General features: G+C 38.2%; 1 protein-coding gene across 1 annotated transcript; it reads right to left on the bottom strand.

Moving 5' to 3' along the window:
- Positions 1–383: 383 nt before the first annotated feature.
- Positions 384–13,481, bottom strand: LOC124110359 (vesicle transport protein SFT2B-like). Its single transcript, XM_046469655.2, has 7 exons — positions 13,323–13,481; positions 11,429–11,515; positions 9,825–9,907; positions 8,124–8,205; positions 7,437–7,472; positions 5,383–5,474; positions 384–2,591 (listed from the first exon to the last, which is right to left on the bottom strand). Exons 1-7 carry the CDS (start codon positions 13,386–13,388, stop codon positions 2,552–2,554), a joined length of 486 nt encoding a protein of 161 aa, XP_046325611.1. The 5' UTR covers positions 13,389–13,481; the 3' UTR covers positions 384–2,551.

Here is a 13,481-nt window from a genome sequence, read left to right on the forward strand (position 1 = left end):
AGAATCTGTCAGGCTGTAAGCTAAGATGGCGTTAATTGGCATTCAAAGAATGAAAATCACCTGGATTCTTAAGTATTATGTACAACTAATTTGATAAATTTCACAAGATCCCAAATTTGGAAAACACTGCCATTTGCCACGACATCATATATTCAGTAGCTCATATCTGAAACACATGTGTATCTCTTATTAAATTCATCAATCATAATCAAATAGGCTCATTTATACAAAACATGTTTGGCGCTTAATTTCTTCTTAATTACTTCATCTTCTTAATTACTGGCCGAGGTGGAAGACAGTACAACATCCTGTGACAAGTACCCTTGCCCTGACAAAAGTACAAAAACATGCTACAACACATGCGAAAACCCCCATACTTGGAAATGACAACATGAATGAAAGAACACCTTTTAAAACCAATATCTTGAAATATTTATACCAGGCGGATAGGAAGAACTTAACACATATACAGAACACAATAGATGATTTGTACTCTAGTTTCCTCACAAACCTTTCCCTTAATAAAATCTCGTATCAAGAAGCCAAGGTATTTTTTATTCCTATGATCAAACCAGACATCTGAGGAAAATACAAAATGTACACAATTTCAGTTATCTTTCAGTGTATATCTGTTCATTGATGAAGGAAGGTGATTCTGCTGTTTGATGTTTACCACTTTGGTAAACAGCCACAAACCATGCATATCCCCTGGTATCATAATAAGGGGGAATCTGGAAACCCAGGATCCTGGCACATCAAAGGGAAACAACTCTCACTGGGAATTTAGGAATTGTGGCTTTTAGACAACCAGACCAGACCTAAGTATAAACATTCGGAACTTCAAAACTACTTTGATACATCATCAAACATGATGAGTGAGTGAGTGAGTTGTGTTTAATGCCGCGTTTAACAGTATTACAGTTATATCGCGACGTGTGGTGCTGACAAACCTAGAAACATAATCGGGGCAAACCGGGATTTGAACCCACAATCATAGGTTTCTGGCATGCCGGAGGGACACAACTCTGCACAGTGAATCGCAGCGCCTTAGACGACTGGGCCATCCGTGCCCCCTCAAACATGATGAAACAGATACACAAAACAAATAGGAGGGAAACGATCTTTTCCAATAAAATGAACCCAGTGTTAGTTTTGATAAATTTCTGATGCTTACTTTGCCAGTTCCAGCATCAGTTTTTAGACAAAGGTCTATTGTAATAGTGAGATTTTCAGCTGGGCAGTCTATGGCCAGCAGGGATGAGCCAGGTCCCAGAGGGCTTCACTGTTTCAGTATAGGTGTATACCCCATGATGTATTTATAGCCATGTGTGAAACAGAGTCACTAAGGAAATCCGGGTAAGCAATAAATAATGGATGAGGAACATCACACTTGTGTTACTTCAATGAACTTGGTCGGTGTGCCAATATGACAGCGCTGGGCTTCCATATTAACTATCTATTATTCTCGAATTGTCTGAAGTGTACGTGTGAATGAATCAATAAATATACGGCTGGTATCGACCCTCAGAACATTTTCATTACTAACCTTATCTTGACTGAGTTTACCATGTGTGACATGGAGTGAAGCAAACCAATGTTTTGTGACTTCAATCACAATAGCATAGTTTACTATTCATATCATGATATGCAGTGACATTTGGGCTATAGAGCAATTGCTATGCTTTTTTTTGAGCTATTGACAAATTTGCAAAAACTCTTCAACGTTGCATCAGAATAAGTCATAAAACACTTCAAGCACATCTCTGAAGAATCTAAAGTAAAAGATGGGGTTGACATGCGAATGTCTTGTATCGTGGGACTTGAACAGCTGTCAGCCTCCAAAGACAAGTAGCCCAGGTCATAGCCACAATGGTAAAATGTACAATAATAATAATGTTATGATACACGTAGCACTGATGAAAGGTAGCATGCACTTGTTGTTCCACCTGATATTGACACCACGACACACTACATCCTGAATACCTACATACCTGTACCTTTACTCAAATATGCCACTTAATAACGACATACCAACAGTTCAAACGGAACAATATTTCTAATCATGCTGATTCAGAACCAAAAGTTGTCACTGAAAATTTTCTGATTCATATCCAAATATTTTTATCACATATTTTTTTATGAACAAGACTCAAAACATAACTCAATTTTTCTTACAATATCCCAACAGCTACTAATTCAAAGTTATCTGACCTACTCAGTGACAAAGATCAAATCAAGAAACTGTTTGTAATTTACAACACTTTGTACATGTCCTCAATGTACATACATCTGCAAAAAAAATAACATATTTTATGATTTTCTTAATAATTCATTCAGATGGAACAGGTAACAATTTAAATCTCATGAAATGTTTCTCTCATGAACAAACAATTACTTGAACATATGGCAACCATTCTTAATGTGAAACTCCCAATCTATGTGGTAGGGAGATGTTGCAGTCGGAAGAGTCCAATCACAATGACATAGGGAATACTGGATGTTCCATTCAAGCAGATGGTGTCCCAGGTGGTGTCAAAGAGTATCGCAGTTTTCATCCAATGCAACCAGCAAAACATTTTTTGGCAGCATCTCTGTGAAGGAAAAAGAGGTCTTCATGATTACTCTCATTTCTGATACAAAGATTTTCAAGTTTTTACACAGATAGAAGAGTTATATGCATAAATTAGTCGTAGGTTTTTATGATTCTGTATTTCATAACCCATGACCTTATATTCAGGAACATGCTTTGTTAACAATTATAAGTTTGTCTCAATTGTGCAATTTTTATAATTATTACCAAAACAATCTGATAGTTGACACCTGAGGACACAAAAATACCAATTTGTACCAAAACGTTTTTAGAATAAGAGCTGTCTCTTGGCACCATTTTCAGAAGATTTCAGGTCATATGGACTGAACTGGCTAGAAGGAACAGATTTTTACTAGACTGGGCCTTCGGACTAGCGGCTAAAGATGCAGACTGACATGCTTGAGACTTGTGAGATCAATATGTGGAAGCCACCTGGTTTCAAATTACTGCATGATGTTTTTCGAAAAAAGAATAAACACCCATACTGTTGTGAAAGATTACAAGTGTCCAAAACCGGTGTTGAAGAACAATAAGCCATAAGAACGTAAGTAGATTCAGGAAGCACCTAAGTTAAACACTGTAGTACAAAACAGTGTTTGAAATAACTTTCAATCCAACAAGACAGTTGGGCAGGTGACCCATAAATGTTGCCTGCCCATCTTCAAAGTTACCTGTCCGCATTCAGACATATAACTATTAAAAAAGGGAGGGAGGGGTTCAGCCTCTCCATTTCTCCATTTTGAATCCCCACCATTGAAGAATGCTTCCAACCAAATATGGTTGATATATATCTCTTAGTTACAGAAAAGAAGTCGTTTAAAGCAATATACCCAAATTTCCCCTAGTTGGCCCCGCCTCTCAGCCCCTTGGGGGTCAGGCCCTCCATTTGTACAATTTTGAATCCTCACCCCTGGAGAATGCTTCCAACCAAATATGGTTGATATCAATCTCTTAGTTCCAGAGAAGAAGTCACTTAAAGCAATATAGCCAAATTTACTCCTATTTGGCCCCGCCCCTAAAAAACCCCACAAAATCCTGATACTTTAAAACAATGTGATCCAACATAGCATGCAGTTACTTCCCTTTACATGCAAATGCACACTGCTTCATTGCGCATCTCGTGTCATGGTGGGAGTTTGTGTGCCTGACTATGTAGGAAGCCCTTTCCCAGGTTGATGGTACACAACTGTTTTATTTGGTTACATACCAGTTTGAACAAGCAAACAAGCAAAAGAACAAAAAAAACCCAAAAAAACGCCCACACTTTATTTTTAAAAGTCATTGCCCGAGAACCAATTCTTTTTTTTACTTTAAGCCTAAACTTCTAAAATCGTTCACCGTAATTACTGTAGGCCTGTTCGTTGTCTAAATACTACACTCAGCAATGTGAGCACTGAATCATGGCAGCCTGTGACTAATCAAGCCCAAAGACAAACCAGTGATTGATGTGATGACATCCAATGCAACTGGGGTACAATGACACGCCATCAGTCAAGTCACTGAGTATGACCACCCAATCTACTCTTAAGTCCAGCACGTTACTGGAACCGAATGTATCCCGGAAACCCCCTGGAGTTAGGAGTGTAAAACTGTGTAACGATACATCAAACTATTGCAGTTGTTTGCCCTATGATAATATTTTATCGATAGGAATTTAAAAATGCCAATAGTGTGCATAACAATTGATGGTTTCAATATTTACAGTTAGTTATATATAAAACATAAATTATGCGAATTTCAAACCTGCATGTGTGTTGGTTTAAATAGCAAGGAACAGGACTACAGACTAGAGTTACTTCCCTTTGGTTTGAGTTACAACAGGGGAGAAAAATAGAAGACTTTGAGAACGTCTACCTTATTCATTTCTATTACATTGAGGGGCGGTCGGGTAGCCTAGTGGTTAAAGTGTTTGTTCCTCACGCCGAAGACCCGGGTTCGATTCCCGACATGGGTACAATGTGTGAAGCCCATTTCTGGTGTCCCCCGCCGTGATATTGCTGGAATATTGCTAAAAGCGGCGTAAAACCATACTCACTCACTCTATTACATTGATTAATGTAATTATCAAGCCTTAAAGCTGGTTTACTATCATCACAAAACTATTTCAAAATCAATAGTTGGCAACTGTCACAATACTATTGCAATAATGTGGGCTAGACAATACAATGAAAATAGCCCCTATAGTCTCCCCTAATGGGGCTCAGGTGTATGTGCACACTCCGTCGCAGTGGTGACTCAGCATAACACCACTGCCACAGGCTAATTTGCATATCACGTGACCGGACTTTTCTCTTGTTTGTAAACAAACGCTCTTTTTCAGAAATCAATATAGAACGGACTAATGCAAGAATTTTGGGCGCTTAACATATTGTTTTGCATAATTATATAGATATGCTAATGCAACTGCGACAGTGAATTTCGTGACAATATATATTTATACATCAAAGTGACCGTATCGCGAGCTCTCCGTTTTGGCTTCGATGACAGCACGTGGTGCCGTACAACCAATGTAAAGAAAGGATAACTACGCCAAAACAAATAGTTTTTCACGTATTGGGATACTTTCTTAATGAGCCGTAACCATTCTTTGACATTTGTATGTGAAAATGTGTAGACTTGACAAACATGAAACGGATGAAAAGCATATTCAATATCTTGAATGAACAGTGAAAGATGTGACGAATCGTCACATGGCGCTGGCCTGTGGCAGAGGTACTATGCTGGCTGGCTGCCGGCCGCATGGAACTCTGGGTAGGAGAGTGGTGTATGTGCTGCCTGGCCAATGTTCTCACCTTGCAAACGGGATGTAGGACAGGGAGTACCAGGTTAAGGCCAGGAACTGCAGGATGCAGAACAGGATGGCCAGGCCTGCCCCATTCTTCAGCTGCAAAGTGAACAGACAAAGTTTAAGGGTTGCCTCCCTTTTATCTTAAATTTCCATGCTCCTCACAGCAATAGCCTGTTCGCAGAGCTCTCTATACTATCGCTGACACCAGTCAAAACTTCCCACTGTGATAGGTGGCCACAGCCATGCTTGGATTTGAACTCGCAACCGAATGACCGTTATGTTTACGTTAAGTGACGACTGTCGTGATGCCGAATACACTTACCGCTGCTGAATTACTTTCTTTCTTTGTCAATTTGAATTTCTATTTCATTAAAAGTATCACGTAATTGATATAATAAGAATGTAAGGGAGAAGTTGGTTGATTTTCTGTTAGTCTGCAATCTCGAACCAATCTGATTATACAAACAAAGTAAATTCATCTGGAAAACATGGTCAGTCGTAAACCTTTTCAAAATGAAATATGATGGCATTCTCAAAGACATAAACAAAAGTATAAGCATTACTACATTTTGGGTTAGAGGGCAAATTTCAAGATTCTTGTAATGGCCGTGCCCACACTGGTGGCTGCAATGTTACCGAGAGTGTAACGAAGGTGTCACACGCTGGGACAGAGCTTGTTAAATTTCATGAGAATTTGTTACTCTTCCTTGATCAATAATCATGTTGTGTGTGGGATTTTGCATAACCTATGAAGAAATGGTATATCTTTTCATGTTACAGTTTGAACAGCTCCTAGTAGTTAATAAGACCTCAATTGAAACCAATATCAAAAATATTTTCTAAGAATGATTTAAAAAGTTTCTGATTTTAATTCAATCCTGATCATTGTTGATGGTGACAACATATGCACTTAATGAGATAATATTGAGAGATAATATTGATCTTAATTCCTTTTTTTGTTGATGGAAAACATTAAATCTAGATAACACAATCAATTCAAATCTTGTCCCTATATTTGTACCGTATTTGTCTCGTTAAAGGCAAATAAGAAAACATAAGCATTTGTTCAAGTATGATAAGATTAGTTTGTGGTTTAACGCCACACTCAGCAATATTCAAGCTATATGATGGTTGCCTGTAATAATAAAATCTGGAGCAGACAATCCAGTGATTTATATTGTGAGGTCGGGCTACAATGACACACAATCAATCAACCAAGGCACAAAATCATCTCTTCACCAACAGAGGCTGCTGGGGAGCAATTATAACCAACCCCACATCACCATTGGGCCAGTGTTTCACATATTGCCACTTACCGTATTCGACATAATAAGCGCCTTGGGCTCTCTCAAAATTAGAAATAGGGGGCTCTTATTAGAATATTATTTTGGTGAAAAAGAACAGAGTTGAAAGATCGTAAATTTTATGGTTTATGCTGACAGCCTGAAATGTTTATATACGACAGATATATTTTTCCAGAATTTAATTTCCCATAACTAAGGTGAGGTGAGGTGAAATTGGGTTTAACGTCGCGTCCAAGATTATTGCACTTATATAGCGACGTGCATGCACGTGTATGTGTGTGTGTGGCTGCTTGTACTAGTCCGGACTGATGCCGATTTATAGTGCTAGCTCACTGAGATACCATGCCGCAGTTTAACATGAATACCCCACTCAGACACAGTATACTGACTCCGAGCCGACCAGTCCTTGTTTTAGCCCCTTAATGCCGAGCGCCAGACAGGGTAACAACAAGTACAATCTTTTAACGTCTTTTTGTATGACGCGGCCCGGGATCGAACCCAGGACCTTCCGCTCTCCGGGAGGACGCTCTACCACAAGACCACGGAGGCGGTCCCCCATAACTAAGGATGCATATAACACACGTATTATACACAAATAAATAAGTCTTGTGGACATTGAACATTCAGAAGGGGTGCTAATTGGGATTGTTCACTAGCCAATATATTAGCAAATATCGCTGTGGGCGCTTATTACGTCAAATACGGTACACTAAATGCTTTCTATTCTAAACTGACATGAGATTCATTTACTTACAGCTGTTGCACAAACTATCGTCAGCACAAACATCACCTGGAATAAGAACCAACACTTGACAAAGGTGTGACAAATCAATCAAAACAATCAATACAAGTAGAGATGACTGCATACAGAATCATATTGAGGCTTCATGAACCTACTTTCCTGAAGTGCCAATCACACTGATTCATCATTCCATAATTTACCAGTTTATCAAAATTGCACTTGTTTGTCCTCATTTCATTATCATTAATAAGGCCAAACAAATACAGTTCAAGCTCTTGGATGTGCCTATAGCATTTACTGTAACTTCCTGAAAACTTTAACGCAAATGTTTTATAGAAATTCTGTTGTGTAAATAATTATATATTAACATATTTAAACCCAACTGTTACAACACACAGATGAACTGAATAGTATTTAAAATTAACAACCTCCTATAAAATATCCTGAATTTTCATGTTAATCATGTCAATATGTTAACAATTTCAGAAACAAAATGTTTTGCCTCGTAATCCCTCACCACATTCTTAAACATTATTTGTATCTCCTTCATCTTAGAAACTTGACAAACAAAAACAGAAGAGGATTTGGTCTGGCTTGAAATTTAAATCGACACAGAAAGTTTAAGAAAGTTTACAAACACATTGAATAACCCACACATCATGTCAACTGACACTACTCAAAGACTACATATCTACATACCAGAACTAAAATAGTTGCAATAATTCTTGTTTTTGCAAACATCTTTTTAAGTTGATTCAAAGGGCCCATCAGAAAACATGTACTGCAAACAAATGTGAAAATGAATACAACAAATGTGTGTATTTATACACATGATAAAAGAATATATGTTAACTAAAACCAATTGTGCTGATAAAATAAATACATTTTCTAACATTTTGTCAGGAATGTATACTGGTGTTGGGACAATACACTGATGCATCGGTGGATCCTACTTCCTGTATCAATCTCAGTTGCACACTAAGTACAAAATATTGATTCATACCTTAAATGTTTGCTTTAACAACTGTTACACAAAACACTAATTAGTAGTGAAAATTAGCAGTGAAAACGTAAATATTTTCATCCGCTCGCCATACCTGACACTGCCAACTGTAAATCGTCAGTGCCCCCATTTTCCCGAGGCAAGAGACTTAACTGACTATAAAAGTCAAGTTTCCACCCTTGCCGAACTAGGCTGGTATTATGGGGTTACATTTTGGCTGGACTAACGAGTCTATGCATAGTCCAATCAAAATCGCGCACCGAAATCGAAATCCGCTTCGTAAACTGTCATGCAGGATTTGCAAAGCATGTGCACCGCCAACTCGTTATCAGCAGATATTTTCCAAATCTTTTCATGTTTTTAATCAAGGTGCTCACGTGATTTGATGCATTTCGCGATGTAAGACCCGTTTTATCACAATACAGATTTTGGTTATCGATCAGATCATCCTGAGTGGGCGCCACCATTTTCTGTGAAGCAAACGCAAGTGATGCGACACGCGGAATCTGATTGGTCCATAGGAGAGGCTTAGAAGGGACATAACTGGTAATAGCCACTGGTGGCGCTACGATCAAGCCCAGTAATTCCAGCCAAGTTCGGCAAGGGTGGAAACTGGACTTTTAAAGTCAGTTCACTCTTGCCTCAGGAAGATGCAGTGTGCCAGGTACTTGGCCACCCTATCTATGACAAAGATGGCTAACGCACCACAGATAAGAGCAAGTATCATGATACGTATCGGAGTGCACAGTTGGTGTATTGTCCCAGCCCTAATGTATACATACAGTGGTATAAACATGATAATGTGACACAAAACATGCATAAATTGTCACCATGCACTACTGCTAATGAAACTATTTACAATCTAGATGAACAAACTATAAACTATGTCCAACTGATCATCAAACTTACGTTCATAAAATTTATCTAGAAATTATAAAGGACCAACTGAGACAAAGTGTCAGACTCAAGCAGATGTATACAAACCATTCCAGGGATTGAAATTAACATAGGTAAGTCTGCTCATCTGAGTCTTGTAAAATTCAGGAAGGAATAGTGAAATTTCTTTGTGGAGTAACCATGTGGAAATTATACCGCAAATATCATTAGTTTGATTGCAACTCTGTAGCAGATAATTTTTGAGAACTACAGAATTTTTCAAAATAGACATTCATTTTGCACTCTGGGATCCAATGACATGCATCGTCCAAGTCAGAGAGCCTGACCACCCGATCCTGATAGCCGCCTCTACCTGCTTAAATACACAGGGAATAGTCAATAAATTTGAGAAACAAGATTCTGTGGTTCATAAATGAATGAATTGAGCTGGTCTTCAATGTGAACCCCAACCTTTGTCTCACTTTCCTAAAGATGACACGTTATCATTTTACAGAACTTACCTTGATAATGACAGAATGTTGCCAATTGTGTACAAAACCGCGAACATGATGAGACCATTCCTTGCAAATAATAAACAGGATCCCTGAAAGAAGAAACAAATTACTGAAGTTGAAATGAAAGAGAGATCAAGGAGATGATGTCTAGAAATTTTCTCTTTTGCTGACGCGGTTCACCATGTTAATCGTCATTTTTTCGACAACACATTCACCATGTGTAGAGTGACTTAAATTTGAGAGAGTGAGTTGGGATCATCTGTGCTTCGAACAGTGTTCCAGTAATATCATGGCCTGTCAGCATAATGTGGGAGGGAAGCCCGAAATGATGGGGGCTGAAATGTTTACCATTTTACCACGAGCACAGCTATGGTGCTGACACACCTAGAAACATAATTGTGGCGAAAAGGGATTTAAACCCACGATCATATGTTTCTGGAGCACAAAAGAGGGACACAACTCGGCATCGCTGATGACTGAGCCACCCGTGCCCCCTTGACATAAATGATAACTGCAGAAAACAACAGTAAAACTATAAAAAGATAAGTATCTCCCAATTATAAATTTACTCCTTTCCATCAGCATTTACCTGTAACAATGACAATTTCTCCACAGGTATAATCATTATCACACAAAAATGCTGACTACAAAAACTTGTTCCTACCACTGCCAACATGACTATTATTTGAAAACAATCAACAAGCTCAAGTGAAATGAGTATTCTTGAGCAAGTACCAGAGCTCCAGATAAGCTGCGTATCTGCGTGAAATACGCATCAGAAATGCAGAAATATGCAGTAAAATATAATCCAAACGTATCAAATACGCAACGAACATTACAGATATGCTACAAAAATAAAACTTGTGCGTATCATCAAAATATTGTGAAGTAACCCTGCGTAATCGATTAGCAAATCAGCAACTTATTTTGAAATTATAAACGGGCATTCCGTCAACCTTGCCAAACTCCACGATGACAGTCACATCATGATCATTTGCCATCACACTTTCTTGTGGAAGTATCGTAGTATTTTTTAGTCCTATAAAGCTCTCGAACCCACACGACACCAGTTTGCAGGGACTAGATGAATAGTGTTTTTAAATATTTAACTTAAATACCCACATGTGTAAAAACTAGTGGGTAACAGAAATTTGAATACGCAGATAGAATTACTGATACCCAATGATTTTAAAATGCATGGGTAAAATACCCACAACACCAAAAGCTTATCTGGAGCTCTGAAGTGCAAACAACATACCGTATTCGACGTAATAAGCGCCCAGGGCGCTCTCAAAATTAGAAATAGGGGGCTCTTATTAGAATATTATTTTGTCGAAGAGTTAAAAGATAAATGTCATGGTTTATGCTGACAGCCTGAAATGTTTATATAGGAGAGATATATTTTTCCAGAATTTAATTGCCCATACTTAAGGGTGCATTTAACACACGAGTGTGTATTATTAGCGAATAAATAACTATTGTGTACATTGATCAATCGGAAAGGGTGCTAATTGGGATTGTTCACGAGCCAATATATTAGCAAATATCGCCGTGGGCGCTTATTAGAGCGGGGCGCTTATTACGTCGAATACGGTAACCCATCAACTTACCAGCATTGATAACGCAACGCCAAGCACAAAGCACACTATGAAGCCTTTTATTCTGGTTGACCAACTTAAGGTGGAGGCATCCGATATCTGGAGGAAAACAACAAATCACAATTAGCAATAAAAACGTATTCCCTTGTCAATTATGCACCCATGGTAATTTCACAGCAGCTAACCATGATATTTAAACCATGACAACTGTGATCAATGCATTTGAGTGAGTGAGTATGGTATTACGAGGCTTTTTAGCAATATCACAGCGGGGGACACCAGAAATGGGCTTCACACATTGTACCCATGTTGGGAATCGAACCAGGGTCTTCAGCATGATGAGCGAGTGCTTTAACCACTAGGCTACCCGACCGCCCCTCGATGCATATGATACAAACTGAGTTTCATGACCTCATCATGTCTTAGCAGTTCATATTCATTGCAGATTTATATTTTATCAATGCTGACATGATTTGAAGGACTGCAAGTGGAGTTGTTAGAATTCAATCAATCAAAGTATATATGTTAGATCTAAAAACAACTCATCTATATTTAACATAGTAAAGTGTACAGTATTCAGTTACATCAAGGTTTGGCAGACTAGTTTAATGTGGAAAGGAAGTCTTATAGGGTAAATGTTTACTACCTAAGCAACATCTATGAACGCGAGCGTGAATTAAATGCGAAAAATGCGAGTGGTATTTGTTCACATTTATGTCTCCAAAATGACTGTAAACAATAAGACGGCCTCACTGCACACTTTGAATAGTGGAAATACCAACTTGAATATACACACACACAGTTTATTGAGCAGCAGTTGTAAGAAGTACATAACAAATAAGGATAAGATATATTGATGAACAACTTATTTATAACAATGTCTTTTAAAAATAGGAATTACATAATAGGCATCTGGTGAGTTATCATTGCTGGGATCAAGAGTTCTACCCACTCATGTCAAACTAGGTATCATTGACCACTCCAATCAGTCAACTGTTGTTGGGTCAATTATTTTATTGTCTTTGAACTACCTTAATGCCAGTCAAACGAATAAACATACAAAATGTGTGTTGTGTTGAAAACACTGTTTATTGTTTTTACGGAAGTGCTTTACTCGGTGCTAATAAGTGGAGCTACTTGCTGTTTGATTGGATTAAGGTAAGGATATGTATCGTTCCACTAGGGATCTGCATTGATATTGAGTCACATTTTTGGCTAGAGGTCAGTAGTCGTATTAATTTGGAGATGCATTAATTTCCAGATTTACAGTAATTGATACCAGCCACTAAGGATAGATGTCTTGGCACTTGTCCTGCCATGTTTCACTTGTCCTTTGAAATGTGAAATAAAAATACCTAATACATCAGTCTGTTGCTCTAAAATACATCTGACACTAAACTAATTAACAATACATTTTAGACAAAGAGCCTAAGTTGTGTATGGATAATATGCTGAGTTAGTGATAGAAACAAACAGCTTCAGTCCACTTGTCTTTTAAATGATAACATATAGCAATTTTAGCCCTTAAAAAGATCAACTTTCTACAAGTCCTTATGATACCTTCACATAATGGTCAGTTTGGCACTGACTAGACTATAGGACTAGTGCCAACATTTCTAACGCAATTCTCAAACTCAACAATTCATCCTGGTCTGCAGTCTGGGATGAATTTAGATAATACACGACTAAAGTCATAGGACAAGACAATACGTGTGGTGATTTAATTGGCCAATGTTTCGTTTTAGCTAAAATGGTTGGTAGTCTCGAGTATGGTAGGAGTCGTTTTTGCAAATCATATGCAAGCTGTTGACTAAAAAGCCTGGAAAGCAGTTTGGTCATTTGGGAGGTGTGACAATCGCGAGATCCCGGAAATACGTCTCTTTTCATTACGGTTAAACCTACATACCTGTGTGACGATGCCCTTTTCTTCGTCTTCATCGTCTCCACTCAGTGCCTTCTTCAGTTTGTCCATTTTTGTTTTGATTACTTATTGCAAATTTGATCTTGTGACTCACTACAACATGAGTTTGTTGTCAGAATGGTACGGAATCAGCGCCACCTTTGA

This window comes from Haliotis rufescens, unplaced genomic scaffold, assembly GCF_023055435.1.
Source record: "Haliotis rufescens isolate VD_foot unplaced genomic scaffold, xgHalRufe1.0.p SCAF_5, whole genome shotgun sequence".
Taxonomy (NCBI): domain Eukaryota; kingdom Metazoa; phylum Mollusca; class Gastropoda; order Lepetellida; family Haliotidae; genus Haliotis; species Haliotis rufescens.

Coding starts and splice junctions, on each gene's coding strand:
- LOC124110359 (XM_046469655.2), bottom strand. CDS start 13,388: ATGGACAAACTGAAGAAGGCACTGAGTGGAGACGATGAAGACGAAGAA. Junction 11,516..13,322: donor AAAAGGGCATCGTCACACAG/GTATGTAGGTTT, acceptor GTTTTCCTCCAG/ATATCGGATGCCTCCACCTT. Junction 5,475..7,436: donor CGATAGTTTGTGCAACAGCT/GTAAGTAAATGA, acceptor TTCACTTTGCAG/CTGAAGAATGGGGCAGGCCT.